Source organism: Strix uralensis, chromosome 1 (genome assembly GCF_047716275.1).
Source record: "Strix uralensis isolate ZFMK-TIS-50842 chromosome 1, bStrUra1, whole genome shotgun sequence".
Lineage (NCBI taxonomy): Eukaryota > Metazoa > Chordata > Aves > Strigiformes > Strigidae > Strix > Strix uralensis.
In genome coordinates, this window is record NC_133972.1 from 88102944 (window position 1) to 88126161 (window position 23218).

At 35.4% G+C, this 23218-nt stretch overlaps 1 protein-coding gene across 1 annotated transcript in view; it reads left to right on the forward strand.

Moving 5' to 3' along the window:
* CDH10 (cadherin 10) overlaps nucleotides 1-19805 on the forward strand; it is a 105330-nt gene extending 85525 nt beyond the window's left edge. The window contains exons 8-12 of the mRNA XM_074873881.1: nucleotides 2655-2791; nucleotides 4959-5080; nucleotides 15772-15880; nucleotides 17604-17855; nucleotides 18731-19805. Of these exons, the coding sequence (XP_074729982.1) occupies nucleotides 2655-2791; nucleotides 4959-5080; nucleotides 15772-15880; nucleotides 17604-17855; nucleotides 18731-19224 (1114 nt within the window). The 3' untranslated portion in view covers nucleotides 19225-19805. The remainder of the gene's footprint in view (nucleotides 1-2654; nucleotides 2792-4958; nucleotides 5081-15771; nucleotides 15881-17603; nucleotides 17856-18730) is intronic.
* Nucleotides 19806-23218: the final 3413 nt, after the last annotated feature.

The window sequence follows — 23218 nt, forward strand, 5'->3', positions numbered from 1 at the left end:
CAAGAAATTAAACACTAAAAAATTAATATATTTAAAAATCTTTTTTATGTATACTACTAGATGCTACATGCTACACTGCATCTAGCTGAATGCAGTAAACCATATTTTGGTGTGGGTTTTTTTGTTTGTTTTTCTATAATATATAAACTTTAAGAAGCTGGTAAGACAACACTGTCCAAGGTGGATGTGAGTTGTCTCAAATGCCGAACAAAGTACAAATATTACATTCTGGCAAAAGAACCTTATTTACTGACTTTGAAGTCAATTGCCACATACTTGTTAATGAGGCCCAAGTGGTAAAACTGGATTAGGAAGTGAAACTGAATCTATTTTTCTCCCATGGTGATCTGTGTAGATGGAAAAGATAGGAGATGACTAAAATTTAGATCTCTAAAATTTAAGAATATATAAATAACTTAGCATTGCATCTTTACCCACTCTAATTGCATGAGACAACTGACAATTTTAGTAGTAATTTTTTCCTAATCATGACTGGAAAAAGAACAAACTTGGATGAATTGAAGAAGAACTGTGGCAGGTATTTCCCTAATCACTATTATTTACACAGAGTAACTACCTAAAGATTATTTTATATAATTTTTCTATGTCCTGTTGATGTTTCAGGTTGTAGAATTGATTCAATTTTTTCTTCTGTTTAGCTGTTTATTTTAAAATATTAGTTTCTGTTTATTAACATTCTATATAAGGCTTCCTATAGAGTGCAAATAGCTCCTGGTTGCACTGATTTTTATTTCTGTTCGATGAATATGGAGGTATTTTCTGAAAATAACAATTTTGGTAGCATTTTCAGGCATTAGAAATAATATGATGGGGTAAAAGTATGTGCTTATCTCATAGCTATTATCAAATGACATAGAACATTTAACAAACAAGAAACTTGTTAGCCAGAGCAGTGATTATTGCAAATTGGAAAACTGTTAGCTAGAGTGCTGTCAAAATTAGTTCTTTTCTTCATTTAAATGCCATCCATGGATGAAGTAAAATCAAATGGTTATCATAAGCCAAATAGTCTTAAATACAATTTATCTGAAAAATGACAGATTTTTGTTTCATTTTTAGCTAACAGTTATTATGCTTAACTAGTAGTAAAAAAAAAAAAAAAAAAAAAAAAAGAGCAAGTCTTTCCTGAACTTTCAGAAGTCTTTTTTGCCTGTTTTAATTTCCTTTTGTTTTGTTTTTGTATTCACTTTGGTGTCAGCTTTTTTGTTGGAGTTTTGTTTGGTTTACATATTTATGTTATTGTGTGTGGTGAACAAACAAAACCCACCAAAATGTTATAGATATTATTTTCATATTACAGCATTTTTTCATTTGGCTCAATTTAGTTAAGTAAAAACAGATACACCTGATGAACTGTTTAGATCACTCATAAAAATTCATAGAAACTTAAACAATTGTTTCTATTGCACTGTACAAGTGTACTGGCAGACTTTATTTTAATTAGGCCCAATTCTGCCAGGTAGTTAGATAAATGTTCTGTTTTTCACAAAATCCTACATTTAATAACACAGCAAAGGTTCAATCCTAACTTTGAAGGCAGTGTTAAATATTAGAAAAAATGGAGGAAAGTGCAATTTTGTGATTCTAGTTTGACATTCTGCCATATTGTTTTAGTAGAAGTTATGCCTGCAGAAGTATAGCAACTATAGCAACATATAAGGTCCCTTAACATCAGCACATTCATGAAAGTGAAAGTTCTGCATGTGAACTTATTTTTATAGAGGTTTTTTTAACTTGATTTCTAGTAAATTAATATATTCTAAAGTGTCGCAGATGAGCTTATAAAAAGACTTCTGAAAAGCTCATAAATTAGCTCAGTCTCAGTCTGAAGGAACAGTACATCAAAGACAATTTTTCTTTCAGGATTAAAACAATTCTTTAATTATTTTATTGAAATTCTGACATTTTTATGATCCTCATATATATGCATAAAAGCTCAGATGATCAAATATTACACTTTTGTATCGTATTGTTGTGGTTTGAACTCAGCCGGTAGCAAATCACCACATGGCCAGTTGTTTACTCCCCCCCCCCTCCCTGGTGAAATAGGGGAGGGACAGAAAAGAAGAAATTTGTAGGTTAAATAAAAAAAATTACTAGCAAAAACAACAGTAATGATAGTAGTCCAAAACGGGTAAAATGCAGTACTGGCTCACCGAACAGCGACAAGTACAAAGCCCGACCCCAGCAGCGATTCTCGACCGCACCAGAGAAACTCCTCCCAGCCAATCCAGAAACCCAAAACGAAACAAACACCACACGTGAGAGAGCATGTGCCGCCTATATGCTGAGCTTTGACATCACATGACATGGAATGGTCCGATGATCGATCGGGACCCAGCCCTCCAGCTGTGCTCACTCTCAGCCCAAGGAAAGTTAACTCTGTCCTGGCCAAAACCAGGACACGTATTTATTAAATTCTTGCAATTTTTATTCCTTATTCTATGGAACTAACCCTGAGAATTTTCATAAGTGTTTATAGAAGCTAAATGTATGCCTTCAAAAAAATAACCTTTGTAGTGTAATATATAGAACCTAAAAGCTATATTGACTTGTGAAACATATGCTTCTTCCATTGTTTCTACCATTTTGGCAATACTTTTTATTTTTTTATCATTTCATTTCTTTATCAGGTTTTCTCTGGATCGTCACACTGACCTCGACAGGATATTTAATATTCATTCTGGAAACGGGTCCATCTATACTTCTAAGCCACTTGACCGTGAAATATCACAGTGGCACAACCTTAGTGTTATAGCAGCTGAGATCAGTAAGCCAGTTTGGTCTTCTTTTCCTTTCAGTTTTCCTTAGCCTGCAAAGTTACAGCTGTGACTTCATGAGAAAAAAACCTCCCTTCCTTCCCCCCCCACCACTTACTGCAAAATATTCTAGGAAAGTAAATTGGGTGTGGCCAACAGCAACTGTCTTCTCATTGCTTCTTTCCTCACCTACTTCCACCACTGACCTTTAACATCCAAGCTACTTCTGAAATGTTACTCAATTAGATAATAACACTGGAGTAATTCTGTTTCGTTCCTTTTCTTTGAGGACAATGGCATGTTTTTGCTGTTAAAGCAGCAGAGCTCAGGATTCCTATCATATCTACACCTACAGCTCTTGGAATCAGTGCATCTTACAAGTTAGGTTCAGTCTGATCCCTAAGCTGTAGCATTTCTTGGACTATTTTAAACACATAGATATTTTCATGTTAAAAGTACAAAGATGAAAGCTAAACCTGCTACATTATAGAGGTTAACTCAAATTGCCCAACAGAAAATTTCCTAATGGACAAAGGTCTGATCTTTTGAAATCAGCTGGTGAGGATCACTTGGTTTCAAAGACATTGTTTTTTTAAGGTTAATTCTATATCAGCCAGAAAAAAAGAAAAAATGCTGATCAGCAATGAAACATGGCTGGCAAGAACTATGCTGCAGAGAACTAAATGGAACATCGTGTCCAGCCAATTAACTGCTCAACCTGCCTGTCCCCATTTCTGTAGTCCAGAGTAATAGTCTGGTTGTACTAAGCACACCCGATAGCTGTGGGGGGTTTTTTTAAACTTTTTTTTTTTTTTTCCTTGTGATGCATGGTCCTGAGCTTACAGTTCTTCACAGTGCTGTCCAATGTTGTAAGAATACTTTTCAGAAGTATTTATATAATGAAAAAACTTAGTATCCTTGTATGCTTATATCATAGTGCTAAACTTACTTCCTGGTCAGGATACTTTAGCAAATTTACATTCTGGACTTAGCTGGAGTAGCTAGCATTCTCCAGAAAGGTACATTAGTTTTGGAGAAAGATGTGAAAGGAGAGATTTAGGTCTTTAAATCTTTAAAAATATTACCTGTGAAGCATGACACAACAGAAAAGCAGTGTTAAGAATAGAACATATTTGGAAAGTTACTACAAAAATGCAAGACTATGAAAAACAGTGCTTTAAACCTGCCATTTAAAACTGAATTGTCAAAAAATGGATGTCAGAAAGATCCACATTACACTTTAGCAAAGATGTTATTAATAGCAAGTGAACTTAATGCCAGCTACTCCTAAATGTTTACTGTTTTATTTGAAGCAGCTTAAAAGGAAAAAAAAAAAAAAAGTAATTTTAAATCATCTCTATTTTTACTTATCCTCATTTCATTAAAGTTGCAAAATCATATAGTGTTTAGCTACCATCTAGCAGAATTCCAGGTAATGGCTGCACATTTTTACTCCCGGGCATTATTTCAGATTATTGGTATGGTAACTAGATAGAGCAAGTGAGAACAGGAAGCACTCTAAATAATGCTAGGGGTTTGGCATTTGGCAAGGGGAAGGTTACTAATCTTGTTTCTTAATCTAAGGTCTGAAAATCTAAATTCATATTTTTTAAGGCAATGTAACATAAACCCTCTGATTCTTATCAATTCATCACCAGAATTTTGGGGGGATGCTTTCATTGGTTTTCTTGGAATTTCTCCCTACTTAATAAGGCACAAGAGAGGAAAGCCAGGATTGAAAAATTTTCAAAATATGTATACACAAAGTCAGTAATGTCTTTTCTATGTAAAACAAAACAGATCATAAATAATTTTGAAATTAAAAAATCAAAACCTTACAGCAGAATAATACTCTCAAGCCCACCCTATAATGAAATTTGTCATTATAGTAGTGGGCATAATTTTCATAGACTATATTTGCATAGATTATTAACAGTTGCAGCCCCTATTTTCATGTAAAATCTTAATTGCTCACTAGATACCAATACTTTATTTTTTACTCTAAGCAAATAATCTCCTTATTTTTCAGGAGACCTGGTTCTTACCTGGTATCAGTTTGTACACTGCATTTTCACGTTTCACACCTAATCTTGCTTACCTATTGCTTATGAAATTTGGAAGAAAACTGAAAAATTTTATTAGAAAAATAAAGTCATTATTCTTCTCTTCTCCTGTCAGACAACCCCAAAGATACTACTCGTGTTCCTGTCTACGTAAGAATTTTGGATGTTAATGACAATGCCCCACAGTTTGCTGTATTCTACGATACTTTTGTCTGTGAAAATGCAAGAGCTGGACAGGTATGCCTTTGATAAACACTTCCCACTATCCAGTCTTGCTACAGCACTCAACTGTAGATCATTCCTGTCTGTTGCTTGGGAGAAATCATGTCTGAAATAGCTTTTGAAATGTTAAAAATCAAAGCAAAGTAGCTCTGTAGGTGAGGCTTAGAGTGAAAAATCAGTATATTAAAACAGCATCAGTGTGTGAATTACTTTACCTAACCCTGTACTACTGTTAAATCCTGACTAGATATGTCCAAGAGACATGGTCATATCTTCACAAAGTAAAATGATAAATGTAACTACTAAAAAGTTAATCTATATTTTCAATAACTCTCAAATAGCAAAATTCAGATATATTTCAAACAATGGTGATGGTGATTACAGACATCTACATCTGTCACTTTTTTTTTTTTTTGCCATTGTCAGGCTTATCTTTTATCATTGCAGCAAAAACTTTTGAGGAGAAAATACAAAACATACCTTTTTGAACTGGTAACATAATATTTTGGCTTGACTCTTAAAGGCTACAGAATGTTTACTCCAGTTTAAGTGAAATGACTGCACTGCTTAGTATGTAGTTCCTAACAGCCAACTGCTTATTAGAACTGTTAAAAAACTGTTTTCCTATTACAGCACAGCATGTCCCAGAGCACAGTTAGCCGATAATAAATCCTTTAAAGAGGTAGCAGTAGTACCTCAGTGCAATCATTTTAGCACCTTTGAATAGAATGTGGGAGAAGTGCCAGCTTCTCTTAACTGTTTGAGACCTACAGGTATGGCATACAGGTTGTATTACAAATTTCACATTCAGGTTGCCATTCTTCTTTCTAAAGTAACATCAGTTGGAAAATAGAACAGAGGGCTTAAGGCCGAAATCTATAATGCATAAAATATCTAAACATACTGAGCAACTGCATTTGTCTGCTATAGGAGTTATAAGATAATTCAAGCTGTTAGATAACTAGAAATTGCTGGTTAAACAAGTAGAATTTCTGACAGTTGCAGTGTCTTCTGTAAATACTAAAATAATATTTTAATCACTTTCAATATGAGAGAGGGATTAAGTATTGAAAAAGCAGAGCACTGTATTTTCCTCTTCCAGTTTCACAAAAGAAATCCTGGGTAAAAAAAAAAAATCTAAATGCATTAATCTACAAATCTTACTCCATTTGAGGTTTTAGAATCTGTCTGTTCAGGTTACTAACTATAGAGGGTGCCGCAAATGCTTAATAGAAGTGTTATATTTTCATGTAAACATATTTTGAGGAACTTTATTTTTTTGAGCTATCTAGAATATTGAGGTCAGTATAATTTACAAGTAAATATAAAAGTTATTTCTGCATTACACTGGTTTTCTGTTCACATTCAGAAAAGGCTGTCAGTTAAAAAGTTGAAAAAAACCTGGATTAATCATTTATAATTAATAAATGAGAAGCTAAATAAATGTACGCATCCATAAATGTTTGTTTAAATTGTTACAGAGTTCAGTAGTGTCTCCTTTATTAGAAAAAAGTGCCAAGCTTACTAAAAGGGCTATAAACAGTTTTTTAAAAAAAGTCTGAGTAGCAAATGATTGTTTAAAGAAAACAATTAACAAGAAGAGAAAAAAATTCAATGCAGGATAACATAAATGATCCATTGGAAAGTAATTATATTCTTTCTTAGTGGTAGATCATAAGTAAGACTTGTGATTTTGGAATTCTGTCTGTCCTGAGAAATTGAATCTAATCAATCCATACTGAACATCATTCTCTAAGTTTGGTTCCTCCCACATTTATGTTTCGTATTTTTCGTTCCTTTCAGGTTTTCATAATTATCTTTGATCCATGATCAAATTTAAAGCTTCCATTATATCACTGAAACTATTAGGATATTTAATCAGTCACAAATTCTGTGGTATTCATTTAAATATTTCCTCTCTCCTACTGACAAACATTTTAACGAATATTGTAGTTTTCCAGTTTCTTTATTTTCCTTTAGAATTCCACTGTGTGATTTACATAGAAGTATATATAAAAGACACATATATAGACACACACACTATATATAATAAACATATAAAGTATAAGTGTATATACATACACATATATGCATAATATAACAAGAGTATTTTTTAGGAAATGTGATTTTTGGAGTTAGAGTGACTCAAAGGGCCTGTGATTGTTTTTCTGCTTGCTGTCACTACTGATGTCAGATCATACCATAACCTTGTAAACGTGAATACCCCATTCCAAAAAGCTCAAACTACAAACAGGCAGCACCTGTGGCAGAATGCCATTTTGATGGTGGCTGTTCTTTCACACACACACACCTCCCACACCCCCCAAAATGAGGGCAATCTTGGTGTGATGGCATACAGGGGATGGAGGCATTCATGTGAACTATACAAGGCTGACTCAGTAGGAGTTGAGGGGAAGAAAGGAGTGAGATGCTTGTACTGCTGCAGCCTTGTATGCCGAGAAGTTCAGCTCTCCTCTACACCCAGGTGAGAAAAGCCAGGAGCTGGGCATCTGGGCACATGGATTCCCACTGTTTTTGTAAGCTCCCAGATGTCACAAATCTGGCAACTCCGCAGCCAGTCCAAAGATCCTCTAATGTAAAGGACAGGAATCAGCATAGAAAGCAGAAGTCAATCCTACTTTAGAGAGGTTTTACATTGAAGCTGAGTATATTTTTTGTACTTACTCAAGGTCAGAGGAGGGGCCCTTCTTCTCCCTTTATAAATGACCTCCCAGAAGAAAGGAAGACATGAGTTGACCTTGGACAGAAGCCAGGTGCCCACCCAGCCACTCCCTCCCTCCTCAGCAGAATAGGGGGAGAAATTAAGGTGAAAAAGAAAAAGGTTGAGACAAAGACAGGGACATCACTTACCAATGACCATCACTGACAAAACAGACTCAACTTCAGGAAAATTAATTTAATTTACTGCCAGTTAAAAGTAGGGTAGGATGGTGAGAAACAAAGAACTAAAACACCTTCCCTCTATCTCCCATTCCTCCAGGTTCATCTGCACCCCTTCATTACTGACTCCTCTACCTCCTGCTCTCTGCTGCTTGTTCCTCCTCACACTTTTTCCTGCTCCAGTGTGGGTATTCCCCATAGGCTACAGTCCTTCAGGATAAACTTGCTGCAGCATAGAGTCCTCTCCCAGGGCCGCAGGGGCCTCTCTGCCGGGGCTCTGCCTGGAGCCCCTCCTGCCCTCCTGCCGCTCTCCCCTCGGGGCTCGCAGGGCTGTTTCTCCCCCTGTTTCCCTCAGCCCTGGCTGCCGGGCAGCTCTTTGCCCTTCCTTACCCAGGCTTTCCCCGAGGCGCCCGCCCGGGGCTGAGGGGCTCAGCTGTGCCCTGCGCTGGGGCCGTTGGAGCCGCCTGGAACCGGCTGTGTCCGGCGCGGGGCAGCCCCGGCCGCTCCCCGCAGGGGCCCACCCGGCAGAGCCCTTACTGCTGCCCACACCTGGGCACCTGCAGCTGGCACAAATATATTGTGATGTTTAAATGGGCAACTGCTTAATTTTATTTCCCTTTTGCTGTTCATCATCTTCCCCTACTCTGGTCATTGTAATACATATGTATATGTGTGTCTGGCGGTTTATATACATGAAATTTAAAAATACTGAGTAACAAACACATACCAAATCACATCATCCTTGCGTTAACAGACCTATACTGTGATGGGTGCCCAGTAGTGTTCTGCTCCTTTCAAAGATCATGTCCTTTCTTTGAAGGACTGCCTGTCTGAGCCACAGGTATGAAGCTGGTAAACTGTATGGTTCCCTACAGATTTCAAAGCCTCAAAAGTAGTGAGGAAATTGTATTTTCATCTGTTTGGGTCTCTAAGCATGCTTGTTACAATCTTGCTATTAGCCTTCATTTTACCAAATCTATACATCCCCACTCCTTTTTCACATATCCCAATGTTATATGAATCAGTCTAGCTCATCGTGGAGTCTCTTTCAATGACATTTTAAAATATGGATTTTTTTTTTCTTTTTTCTATATCTAAATTCAGCATAAATTATATAAACACACTAGGTTTCTTGAACCAATTCTTCTTATGTTGCTCTTCATCTTATCAACTCATTTGACCCTTATAAAAAAAAACTTTGTCAGGGATATTTTTCCCACCATAACCTTACTTAAACATGGCTTTTCATATCTTTATATTTTCAGCAATTTCCTTATTATATTCACCAGGTGTCTTTCTAATCATTATTCCTTTTGTTGGAAAAATAGCTAATATTTATATATCTATTGAAAAACTAAATTCCTTGTGGGTTCATTTTCTAGCATTCAATTTTCCTTCTTTTTTTTTTTTTCAGATGTTTTTCTAGAACTTGCTTATATCCTTTGATCCTGAAATGTTGTTTTATCTTTGTTTTTTGCTTCTCCCTCAATTTCTTTTGTCATACTACAATTTGTGGTCAATTTATTTGAATATTTTTTTCTCTTTCTTTTCCATCTCTTCTGATTTATTCTTACTTTAGTTCCTTCAGTATATTTCCATAGATCTTATATCTTCCAGTGGTTTTAGTAGTAACAGAATTTTCTTCTTGCCTTACTTATTTCAAAAACTCCCAGAGTTTTACCTTTTTACTCTGGTAAGAGAGTTTTTGTAATGCAAATCAATACAGGGTTTCTAAATAGTTGTGAGGTTTTGTTCCTAATAGCACATTATATTTTCTGCTCTTTGTACTGAATTTAAAAGCATATACATAGTGTGTTTTAGCAAAAAATAAACACTTATTTAAACAGTGGGTAGAACTGATGCTCAGTGAGGACCTACCAAGCACAAAGGTGCTTGGAATATGCAGTCTACACAGCAAACTTCTTTCTTCTGTTTTATCAGTTTTTAGTTGCTAATAACCCTCTTTGACTACTTTTCAGCCCTTACTTTCCTGCTTGTTTTCAGACAGAGTAACATCCTTGGCTTCCCTGAAGTTGTGGCATTGCTAGCAAGGAGAAGCAACTTACTCTGGGTGTAGTGCAGGTATCCCATAGGTGATTGGTCTAAGAGAAAAACAGCACTATATGAAACCATGTGTAAAACAGGATATATCACATTAATATAGTTACCAGTATCATCAGGAAATAGTATGCAAAACATGCAATATAACTTTTTGCAACTTCTGTTTATTTGGTTTTTTTTAATGTAAACCAAAAGCACTCCCCCTGACCTGTCCTATGGGAGTCAAACAGAACAAAGAAAGACTAACACTAACTTATGCATTTGAACACATTGGAATACTAACTAGGCTTGTCTCTTGTCAAAACTCCAACATTATATAAGTTTCTTCAAGTATATACATACTGGTATGCATAACATCATGTAATAACCCTCTTAGCTTATAACTACTGTTTTGTGTCGGTACAATTACCAATATAGCTGCTGTAGCTATAAAGGCTATGGAGAATAATTTTTTGAGAATTCCAGGGAAACAAAAGAATTCCCAAATTTCTATTTTTGGAATAAAAATTTTTGATAACTTCTAAACTTCAGACAACTAGCCATTTCCTGGTAATCTGTCACTTTATAAAAGTCTAGTTTGTTAAATCAGTTTCTCACAGAAAGGCAGGGGGACAGTAGAAGTTAGCTGTACTTAATTCCTCCTTCAAAGGGTCCCTTAATCAGGATTTTCTAATAAGACTTAAGTACTTATTTTCTGGTTAGTTACTGCTGCTTTTTTAATTACATTTTTAAAAAACATAGTACAAAATGGTATAGTCAAATTTAAGAAACTGAGGACTAAAACCTTTAATGATTAGTATCACTCAGTTTTACTAAGAAATAACAAAAATGTACACTAAAAGTAGCAGATATTCTGCAATACCCATTGTCTATATTTACAATGTAACACTAGGTGGTAGATGACCCATAAGGCAGAGTTTACTCTCTGCCATTTCTGTTGCTTTCAATTGTAGGTTTATATTTGAAAGTCACTGAGAAAAGGAAGAAGCTACTAACATACATGTTGGTTACAAATAAAGAGGTGTACCCAGTAAGAAATTTCTTTTTAATTCAATTGGATTTACATATATTTAAGAGACTCTAAGTAGTTACCCTGCCATCATTTACTGTCCAGAGGTTCAAAGTCAAGCAGGCAATGGCTAAAAAGCAGTACACCAAAGTCTTTATTGGTCCTTGAATCTTCAAGAATGAGTCTAAGTTTGGGAAAACACAGTATTGCAAGTGGCTGCCTAGCAACTGCACAAAAGGGAAAGCTCGTGCAACACAGCTCCCCTGGTTAATTACAATCTTAATTACTCCTATCAGTTCTGTGCCCACAAACAACTGGATAATAACTGGATAAAAATTGTAGAGTCATTGGATTTACCTGTCATACAGTGGTACAGTCTGCTTAAAGTGGTTAGGTTTGTGAAAATAATTAAAAATTTGAGCAAAGACCCACTTTCATGAGATCCATAAGGAGCCGCAAGATGGCTGAGACTGGAATGCTGAAGGAACAAGAAATGGAGCAGTGAGCACAATACACTGAAAGTCCAGAAGATAGTAAGTGTCAGTCTTAGGAAACACTTTCTGTCACATGTTGCTTGCACTAGGGAACAAAAGGAAGAGTCAAACACAAAGAGCAGTCCAATACAAATGCTATGGGATGGAAAGGTCTGACTCCATCCCAAGTCTTAATTAGAGAAGTCGTGGAGAAGAGGCGGACTGGTTAGAGTACAAATGGCTAGTCTGAAAAAAATTGTGAAAGCATAAGTCCCTGTGCCACACTGGGATTCTCAGTGGCTCCTCACCTTCATTGTGATCACAACTGGTGAAATAAAGGAAATAGAGCAGAGTGAAAGAAACAAGTACAACAGAACTATTTTGACCAAAAAAAAAAAAAAAAAAACCCAAAAAAAAAGAAATGCAGCTAAGAGGGATTCCAGACATCAACCTACTCTCAAACAGAAGTTGTGATAACTCTTTTTGCTCAAGTCAACAATCAGGAAGTCAAATATATGCTACTTAGGGCATCCAAACCTGTGATGCTGCTGTAATTGTCTATGAGAGAGATGAAGCAGGAAAGCAAAGGAATCACCAAAACATTCTGTATCATTGACTATGGCCTACATCTGTACTTTTATTGCTTCCCAGCAATGCAGGAGGAATCTGTTTTCCCCCTTGCTCATTTTTATGTTATGTCCATGTGTTGTCTGAAGTTCGCTTCACATACAGGCCTTGAAAGAGCACAAGAGATTATGCAGTGCCTCAAAAAGTTAAAAGGAAGATGCTGCTCCCTCCAAAGACCAAAGGCCAACTCTAAATAAGCTTCATCCACACTGAGCTCCCAATCTGGTGAATAGAACGTTCCTTGTGATGACATACAAGAGAAACTTGATTGCACCAGTAATAATGCAAGGAGAACTTTCCAGACTCACACAGGAGTTGATGAGTACTTGCTCCATTGGAATGTGTACTTGGCCTCATTTGAAAAGGAACTAGTAATGCACTTCAAGTGTGAATTTCCAGTAATATCCTTATTTGAAAAAAAAAAAATTATAAATATTTTAAAAGTTTAGGTTCTAATTGAGAATGCCAAAGCAAATAATGCTTTTGTTTGTGATATATTTTACAATTTAATCTAGATATACTTTGCAAATTAATCTGCTGTAAATGTGACAATGTATGTAAGCACGTTTCACTAGGATCATGCTTAAAACTTTGCCTTTTAAAGAATAGAATCGTAGAATCATAGAATACCAGGTTGGAAGGGACCTCAAGGATCATCTGGTCCAACCTTTCCTGGCAAAAGCACCATCTACACAAGATGGACCAGCACCCTGTCCAGCTGAATCTTAAAAGTGTCCAGTGTTGGGGAATCCACCGCTTCCCTGGGGACATTATTCCATTGGCTGATTGTTCTCATTGTGAAAAATTTTCCTCTCGTGTCCACCTGGAATCTACCCAGGAGTAACTTATCACCCCTAGTCTTTTCCATGTGACTCCTTGTAAAAAGGGAGTCTCCACCTTCTTTGTAGCCACTCTTTAAATACTGCAACATGGTGATAAGGTCTCCCCTAAGCCTTATCTTCTCAAGGTTGAACAAAACCACTTCTCTCAGCCTTTCCTCACATGGCAGGCTTCCCAGGTCTTTTCTGGCCCTCCTCTGGACCCTCTCCAGCCTGTCTACATCTTTTTTGTATAGTGGAGACCAAAACTGAACACAGTATTCCAGGTGTGGTCTGACAAGTGCTGAGTAGAGTGGGGTAATGACTTCTTTAGCTCTGCTGGTGATGCCCTTGTTGATGCAACCCATCATCCTGTTGGCTTTCTTTGCCACTGCAGCACACTGTTCACTCATATAGAAATTGTTGTCCACTAGGACCCCCAGGTCCCTTTCCAGAGAGCTGCTCCCCAGCCAGATAGGTCCCAGACTGTGCTACGCTTTTGGATCATGTTTTTCCAGGTGCAAGACCTTACACTTGTCGTTGTTGAACTTTATAAGGCTCTTGTGAGCCCACTGTCCCAGCTTATCCAGGTCTTCCTGCAGGGTGTCTCTCCCTCACGAAGTGTTCACTTCCCCACTCAGTTTGTAACATCAGCACATTTCATCAGGGTACACTTGATCCCATCATCCAGATCACTTATGAAGATATTAAACAGCAAGTAACTTGAAATTGCATAATTTTTAGTCAGCCAAATGATTACTGGTATTTTTTCATTTTCCTTATATTTTAATATCTAAATGATGTTTGCAACAACAACAAAAAAAAAAAAAACACAAAAAAACCCAAAAACAACACAAGCAGGGTTTTTTTATTCGTAATGTAAGCAAATTAGCTGAATTTGCTTGCAAAATGTATCATAAGGTTAAACATGATCGGTATTTGAACAGAGAAGTTCCCAGAGAACTTCAGTTGCTACAATAAGTGATGAATGAGGGAGATAATAGGAGATCTTTTCTTGCTGTCTGTGTTCTACTAAGGGATGCTGGTTGGTAGTACATAGTAGGTGAATAATCCCTGTAAACCATAAATGATTTTAGGCTATAAAAAAATTCTACATACTCCTTTTAAACTAAATATGGACACTCAGAAGTGGACGAGCAGATTTTCATCAGCTTAACACCAACCACATTCGTGGTCTCTAATTGTAAAGTAAAATGGACTAATGTTTTTTTGACTTAATTTTGAAAATCTCTAAAGATTTATTTTCTAATTATTCACTAAATAATTAAAAGTTTCATTCTTTAAAAACAAATAATTTTATATGCTTCTATTGTCTGTTTGGTTAATCTTGTGAATTATTAGAGATTTATGAGAGAAAATAAATTTAAAGACAAAAGTCCATTTGAGAAAGCAAGCAAGCTGCTACTTTAAAGAAATCCAATCCTTGCTTCATATAGAAATTTGTTGCTGTATTCTCAATGGACAAGAGAGAAGTTGGGAGTTAATCATGCATTTGTTAAGGCAAACAGGAGTACATTGCAATTGTTAATGTTAAAGATGATCAGTCCTGACAAAAGCTGTGATATGAAGAGAAATGGCTGTATTTGGAAGAACTGGAAGAGGAAAAACAAACAGGGTTTAAAAAGTACGCCATAGGGAATGAGAGTGTCAAAAATTAGATGTAATTCCATGCCTGAGAAAACACTGCAATTTAAAATGATGGATCAGAAATGAAGAATAAAAATGACTTAGGCTAAAGAGTAACCTACTTCTGGAAGTTAAACTTAAGAACATAACTGAACATTCACTCATGCATGCACAAAAAATTCAGCTATAGGTACAGTTTTTATTGCTATGGTATTAAAAAACCCCAGTCTGAAATAAAGCAATAAATATGTCAAAAATTGTATTTTGTTTGGGAAATGACATTTTGCTACCCTTAGGTATAGAAACTTCAGTGAAAAAATGCCACACATTCATTTACTTGACAGATAAATAAATGTTGATAAAGGGCTTGCCATTACTTCCCCAAAAACTACGCAAACTTTTTTGTATGCATTGCAGAAAGCACTCAGTCCAAGTATTGAACTGACTTGATGCAGTTTACTCTGAGAATTATGACACCGGATTCTCATTCCATGCTGAGGTTGTGCATCTGTAGAGTATGCTACAATGTTTTGCAAAATTTGAAATATATATATAATCTAACTGGCATTTTTCATCTCAGGAATCTTACTGGTGTATTTTGCTATACTAATAAATAGAAAAATCTTGGTTTAGAAAGTTATTTTTTTATTTGGAAATTTAATTTGAAACTTTAACTTCACTATCAGGAGCATCTATTTGATAAAACACCATATTTATCAAAAAGAATATAAAACATCTTCTGAATTCCTGTCTTAGGTGTTGATTTGAATTTAAAATCATGTATCAGAGATGAAGAATAAAAATTACCTAGGCTACAGATAAAACTATTTTTGGCGAGTTTTGTCCTCTATGTAGTTACAAAAACATATAAATATGTATTGAAAAAAAGGAACAACGGAGGACTAAGAAGCTGGCCATTTTATACATGTACCACCACATGAAACATGTACGGCTGCTCTTGTTGGAAAAACTTATATATGCTTGTTTAACATTTTTTCAGTTAATATGTTCTACAGATTAAGTCATTATTAACTATGAAGTCAATAAGTGCATAGTTTGAATATTAAGTTGTCTTAACAATTCTAGTCATTCTAAAGTAATCAGACAGCTGTATCAAAAACCTGGGTGTATTTGGTTTTTTTTGTTGTTTGCTTCCTTTTTTCCCTGCAGCTTATTCAAACCATAAGTGCAGTAGACAAAGATGACCCTCTTGGTGGACAAAAATTTTTCTTCAGTTTAGCTGCTGTTAACCCTAACTTCACTGTTCAGGATAATGAAGGTAAAATTCATGCCTGTTCCAGGGAAGGAGTTTATCTTTGCTGTCTGGCATACATTCCTGAAATATATTTCATTTTGATATCTATCAGTATGTGGAGAAGCCATTGAGGCTACTGCTAGCAAGAATTATAATTTAACCTGACTGTGGTTTAGGACTTCTACATTTCTATCTGTGTAAGGGAGGCAAAAAAATAACATGGCAAAAATGTGATAAAACAAATTATAAAGAAAATCAGTAAAAGTGTTGGTTTGAGGTGAGTAGCTGGATAAAATGCTTAAAAATGGCTTCACCCAACAAGTTCAGATTTTTCACTTTATCAGTATGACTTAACTGAGAGGGCTCTAGATTACAGAAGAAATAAATGAGGGGGGACATGTTATCAGCCTTCAAATGTGCTAAAGGCATAAAGGCAATGGGAATAATCCTCTTTTCCTGGTGAAGATTTCAGGAAGTAATAGCCTGCAAGCAACATGAAGAATTTTACAGTAGATAGAGAAAAAAATTCTAACAGTAGGGAAAGTGGAGGATTGAAATCAAATTGTTTGAGTACCTTATAAAATCCCCAGCAGCAAAGGTATTTAAAGATCCATCAGACACATAATTTTGGTGTTGAGTGAACACAAATAACATACAAATACCCCAAACCAATGAAGAGATGCAATAAACTTTGTGTTTCACATCGTGGACGCTATAGAAAAAAAAAAAAAAAAAGTTTTAGACAACATTATATCCTGGTGACTAAATCCTGAGTGTATAGAGGTATAGATCTTGCTGTTTCTTTTCTATCTGTAATTATTTTCATTCTTTTTGCACATGGGTTATTTTAATTCAGCCTGAAATTGTCTGGCAAGATAGCTAACCCCTTACCTCAAGAGATCCACAACTATCATGAAAATTAAATTTCCCTTCTAATGGAGACTAAATCTGTATTTTCTCTCTTTTGGACTAAAAAGTTAACAACTCCAGTGTTGTGGCCCTAGCTATAAAAGAAATAGTTTCTCCCTGTTATTCATTACTTCCCTTCCTTTCTTTCCCTCTGGCCACTTAGTGAACAGCTTTTGATGCTGAAAGATACTGCATACAACTAAGATTTGTTTGCTACAAATACAGTTTAGTAAATTCACTTCTCAAAACAGTGCAGGAAAACCTACTGCTTTTCACATTTTCTAAATTCCTAAGACAATTTTTACTCCCAAAATCTACTCCATGTGTTAAGGTACATAATTCATTGTTCTACAATACATTGAAAGTGGTTTGGTGTGGAAAATCTCATACTGAGTTTAGAGATAGCATTCCCGTGGGTGTTGTCACAAAAGATCCGTAGAAAGAATCTTTCAGAACAGAGTGCTTGTTGAACAGCATGAAGTGGAAGGTTGTTTTTTCTCAGTTGACCACTTCATTTCAGGGCTTCAGCCCTGAACTGGAATTGTGTCACACACTGCATGCATTAATCTAGAAAACATTTTAAGCTTTGAGAAATCCTCTTTTCAAATCATACTTGAAGGTGGTGCTGAAGCACAGAGAACTGGGCCAGATGTACATAAAAAATTCTAAATAGCTTTCGAATCAAATGGGAATGTTATTAGATAAAGAGAGATATCACTGTGATATTAGGAACAGTTTCAAATGCTACCAGTGATGTAAAATATGATGGTTTGCATGTTCTATAAATGATACATTTTATATTCATATAGTCTACAACAGTATATTTTAATCAATCTAGATAACACTGCCAGAATTCTGACAAGACGGAATGGCTTTAGTCGACATGAAATAAGTACTTACCTTTTACCAGTGGTGATATCAGACAATGACTACCCGATCCAGAGCAGCACTGGCACACTGACCATTCGAGTGTGTGCCTGTGACAGCCGGGGGAACATGCAGTCCTGCAACGCTGAGGCCTTGCTCCTCCCTGCTGGCCTCAGCACAGGAGCACTGGTTGCCATTCTCCTCTGCATCATTATCCTGCTAGGTAAGAAAAAAAAAAAAAAAAAAGCATGTTTCCCGCTATGAACAAAGGCCTGACTCATTTTACAAAACTGTATAGGTTGGTAAAATTAATGGTCATGGGTTTTGCAAGAAGAATTCAACTGCAACTTAAAACAAAAGAAAAAAAAAAAAAAGGCAAAACCCATTTGTCTGGGAATTGGACATTGTAAATAAGAATTCAAGTCCAAGACTGTTAAAGCTACTAGTGTGCAACCAGAAGCTCATTTTTGTTCTTTCGTTAAGTTGTCTGAAAAAGAAAATCAGAGAAGGAATAGCATAATCAAAATTCACTTTCATGTCTTCAATTTTAAATTTTTTGGAGGAAATGTCTCTTTTATATTAAATAGCTATCTAAAGTCAGCATGCAGTATATATTTCACACCGAATATGCAAGTAAATAGTATTTTTACTATATTAAAGCACTGTCTATTCAGAGTTTTCTGTGCTATAATAAAAAGATGTAAATTTTGTAAAACCTTCACTTTGTGGTTTTCAGAATATCACTAATGACCTATAATTCACCTCAAAACCAGTTTTTAACAATATACTTTGGGCTTAAAAAAGGGAAAAGATCTTCAGAACAGACCTGTCTACTTTAAAACTCATTAAAGTTACAGAAAGACCATATAGACAAGCTCATGGTTCTATAAAGCAGAGCACACAATGTGTGTGCAAAAGAGCACATTTTGATATAGATCTTACTGTGCTACTGTAATACAGATGGAGATGTTTATCCATTTATCAGACAGAAATGAATTTCTGAAATATAGCTGAAATAAAGCTTTTGTACTTGGTGGATTTGCTACTAAGAAATTGTTAAATAGAGATCTTTACCCATTTGTTGTTTCTCTCTTTAAGTTATAGTGGTGCTGTTTGCTGCTCTAAAGAGGCAACGAAAGAAGGAGCCTTTAATCCTCTCTAAAGAGGACATCAGAGACAACATTGTGAGTTATAACGATGAAGGCGGTGGAGAGGAAGACACCCAAGCCTTTGATATTGGCACACTGAGGAATCCTGCAGCTATTGAAGATAAGAAGCTTCGACGAGACATTATCCCTGAAACGTTCTTTGTACCACGGAGGACTCCTTCAGCCCCAGATAACACAGATGTCCGAGATTTCATTAACCAAAGGTTAAAAGAGCATGATACTGATCCTTCTGCACCACCGTATGACTCGCTTGCAACCTATGCCTATGAAGGAAATGATTCAATAGCTGAATCCTTGAGCTCCTTAGAGTCGGGTACTACTGAAGGAGACCAAAACTATGATTACCTCCGAGAATGGGGCCCTCGGTTCAATAAGCTAGCTGAAATGTACGGTGGAGGGGAAAGTGACAAAGACACTTCTTAATCTACAGTAGGCTACATTTTTGTTTCCTTTGAGCGGAAGTAATTTTACAGACACCTTCTGCACTCAACAGTATTTAACATTCAGGAAAATTTTCCTGCCACTCAGCACAATGGTTTCCTTTTAAAATTTGTTTTTAATTTGTCCATTAATGTCATTCATTCTTTCTAGTAGGATGCCACTTGGAATATATACAGCATTTTATTTAATCACCTTCCAAGAGCCAAAGCTATGGAAATTCAGTGTTGTCCATTTTAGTAAGTAAAATAAAAAATACCTTACCTTCAGAAATTTGAACAGGGTGATAATCCCTTAAGCAACCTCATGTACAAGCCGCTTCTGTTAGGTACATGTCCTATCCTTGCAAGTGCAGCTTTTAAGATGGCAAAGAAGAAAAAATCCAATATGTCCTGATCTGTACATTAAAATTAAAACAAAATGTACACGTGGTGTTAATAAGTGTAATATGCAGCTGGTTTAAAAAAAAAGTTTGTGCAACTTCATTCCATCAAATTCTATCTGCCAATGTTTTATATTTATATTTTTGTATTTATTTTTAAGAAATAAACCAGGTTTTACAACTATGTTGATGCTTGCCTGCCTGTTCTGGCCATCAATTCCAGGCATGAAGAGATCATGAATTTTCTCTAGTGACAACACAGACAACTGCTAGTACTCTATGCTGCCGTATTCTCCATAGATTTAACACAATCTGAAGTGCTTGTGCTCACAGGGAGAGGATCAAGTTATAGACCTATTTGCTTACTCATTTGTTCTATTTCCTTATTTGTTCTATTGTTCTCCATTTTAAATCACAATTGCGTCATCAGAGGTGATCTGTAACTGCAATGGATAAAGTGTAAAAAGATGTTTGAACAATTATTTTTAAGCACCATCCTTTTATGAAGGCAAATCATTTGGTGACAAACTGCTGTGTGTTGTATTGAAACCATCTGAGGGTAACCGAATCTCCTTTAAAGCTGTCAGCCTGAAGACTGACAAAGTGTCAGTAAAACTAACACACCCCATACCCAATTTACCGAGTTTTCTAATAGCTTGGAAAAGTCTACTAAAAAGAAACCTGAGCAACTAGCCAACTGCAACAGAAATCATACTTTAGTCATCACAAAACAAAGTAGACATTTTAAGATGTCTCTTTTTAATTTCAATCTTTAGATTACACAAATCCATTTAGTAAATAAGCATTGTGATTTTGAAACATTGCTGACATGATATCATTTCAGAGCAAAAGCAGGATGTTATAGGGTCTGTATTTACTTATTTATTGTAGAAGAAACACATCTGAAGGATAATCCCTCCTCTGTCTCTCATAAAATCAGTAGATTTGCAAATATATTACTTCTTCAAAAAGTACAATGCTGACTTCTTCTTTGATCAGATATTTCTTCTCTTTAATGGAGTGATTAAACCCAATGAAGTTGAAAGCTGAATACAGTACCATTATGCAAGCTATTTTGGTGCAATGGAGACAAAATTTTTATTGACTTGATACAAGTTAATGTATTTGATCTATTAAGAAACTGTGAAGATTACAGATTTTTCTTAATTTCACTCAATAATACTTTAATGAACTAAGGAATTTTTATATTCCTTAATAGAAAATATTTCTGAGAATATTAAGAAACATCTTAGATAATCAGTGTTACAAAGCTTTGTAGAAGTCTTACAGGCCATATAAATGGTTGATCTTCTTTATGATTATCTAATGAAATGGATCAATTTTTTTCTTCCTTTCTAATCTCCGTTTGTCCTTCAACAGCATCTAATACGAAGAAACAAACAAACAAAGTTCATCCATTAAATACATCAGTGACACCCTACATATTTAACTGAGTCTGTATTAGGGCAGAAGATAAAACAGGCTGTAATACAGCTGGTTATTGCCTCTTCATTAAAAACAAGATTTTGGTTAAAACATGTCCAGCCAACACTTTTACATATAACTCAGTAAGAATATTTGTTTGTTTCCAGAAAGAAAAACCAAACACACAGAGGTCCCTCACTCCTTAAACATATCAGCAAATGCAAGTAAGACTCTATCATTTTAATTTGCATTACAGTACTTATTTCTGAATAATAATTATATGGAAATATTTGTCTATCACTATGTTTAAGTAAGTTATTTTATAATTGTTCAGCATAATCTGAACATAATGTTTAAAATTTAATCCTGTATGAATTATTAAATAGTAGTATACATTGTAGGAGTATATAAAATATGTAAGCATACTACTAAAATTATTATATAAACAGTATAAATGAAAATCTGTTTTACCCCTTGCCATATCCTTGGATTTTTATTTCCCATTACATTTTAGGAAAAGAAAAAAAAAAATCCCATTTCAGCACTACAGATGTTACTGTACAAATAGCATTCCACTGTACAAATGTACACCATTTTACTGTACAAATATCTCAGCCTAGTGAAAGTGTGCATATGAACATGCAGTCACCTGTGCAGACATATCATAAAAAAGCATTCAGGAAGTCGTAATTCATTGTCATATCTAATTTATTTTGGGAACTGGATCAGTTAAGCACCTGCATCCTGTCCTTAGTATTACCTGCAGTCACAGAATAGTCCACAATGTTCTCCATGTACTTACATGCCACGGATGAGTCATAACAGCTTATTCAAACATAAGGCCATGTAGTAAAAGATAAAAGCCATGAATACCAGATGGCATCAAGGGCACTATCTCAATGTCTTTCTTATACCCTTACAATAGCGAGGAATTGGAAATTGAGACTCCCAGACAATTCAAAATGGATAAATGTAAAATAGGATACCTGCTTCCCACATAGTACCTAATAAGCCTAGCCACATGAAGATGTATGAAACGTAACAAAATGTAACATGTAATAAACAAGACCCATGTATTGTTTAGTCCGAATGAATTTTCTATACGTTCTTATGACACAAATGCCACAAGACCATACTAAACAAAGAGAAAATACATTAATATTGCATTTCAGGTGGAACTTACAAATGACTTACAAGACAGACCTTATGAATGTTTAAAAATTCAGAAACATATCAAAACTGTTTCAGTCACTGGACCCCCGGGAAATGGTGAGTTCTTAGAGTCTGTTGCAACAAACTGATTTTTTTTTTTTTTTTTGAAAAAGGAATTTTGTGAATGAAGGTATGTACAAGATCTTATGTTAACAACAACAGCAAAAATAACAATATTTCATAGGGCCTTCGGGGTAAAGGTTGACGGTAAGAACTGTCTAAGCAGACTAAAAAAAACCCAGGTAATAAAACAAGCACCCAAATCAACAAAATCCTCACATTGCACATTATCAGGTCAATATCTACCAGCTGCCAGCTCTGTATATGCAGATGTTTTTCACTCATTCACTGTTACAAGGTGTCACATTTCCAGCATTTCTCCTTCAACCACATGCAATACTATTCCCAGGCCAAACTATTTATCAATTATATTACTGTTTGTCAAGAGTCTACCCTTCATTCCTCTCACTTATTGTCCATTGTGACTCTATTGCCCTTGAATCACATTTCCTATAGTGATTTTTTAAAATTATTTTTATGCAATTTATCACACAAAGTTGGAAGAAAAGGAACCAAATTTGCTACATTATTCTCTTTCAAAGCTCTTCTTATAATTTGTTCCTACTGGAGTAACTACAAAAATACCTGTTAAGGGCTACAGAGCTGCTTACTATGCTAATCACAAACGGTGGAGACAATTAAATCCAGTCATTGCTCCAGGTTGTTTCAGACTGGTTTGCATTTATTCTAACAGATGTCGAATTATTTGACAGTGTTCATCTAGGTTTATCCAACGTTTGGGAAAAAGTAAATACTTTCTATTCACCCATCACTAGCTATTCAAAAGAAAAATCAATTAAATTTTTAGGAAGCTAGTTAGTAACATATATTTGATATAAACATATCAACAAAATATTTTAGGCTTCCTTACATTTTTGTCAAATGAGTGAGCTAGGGATA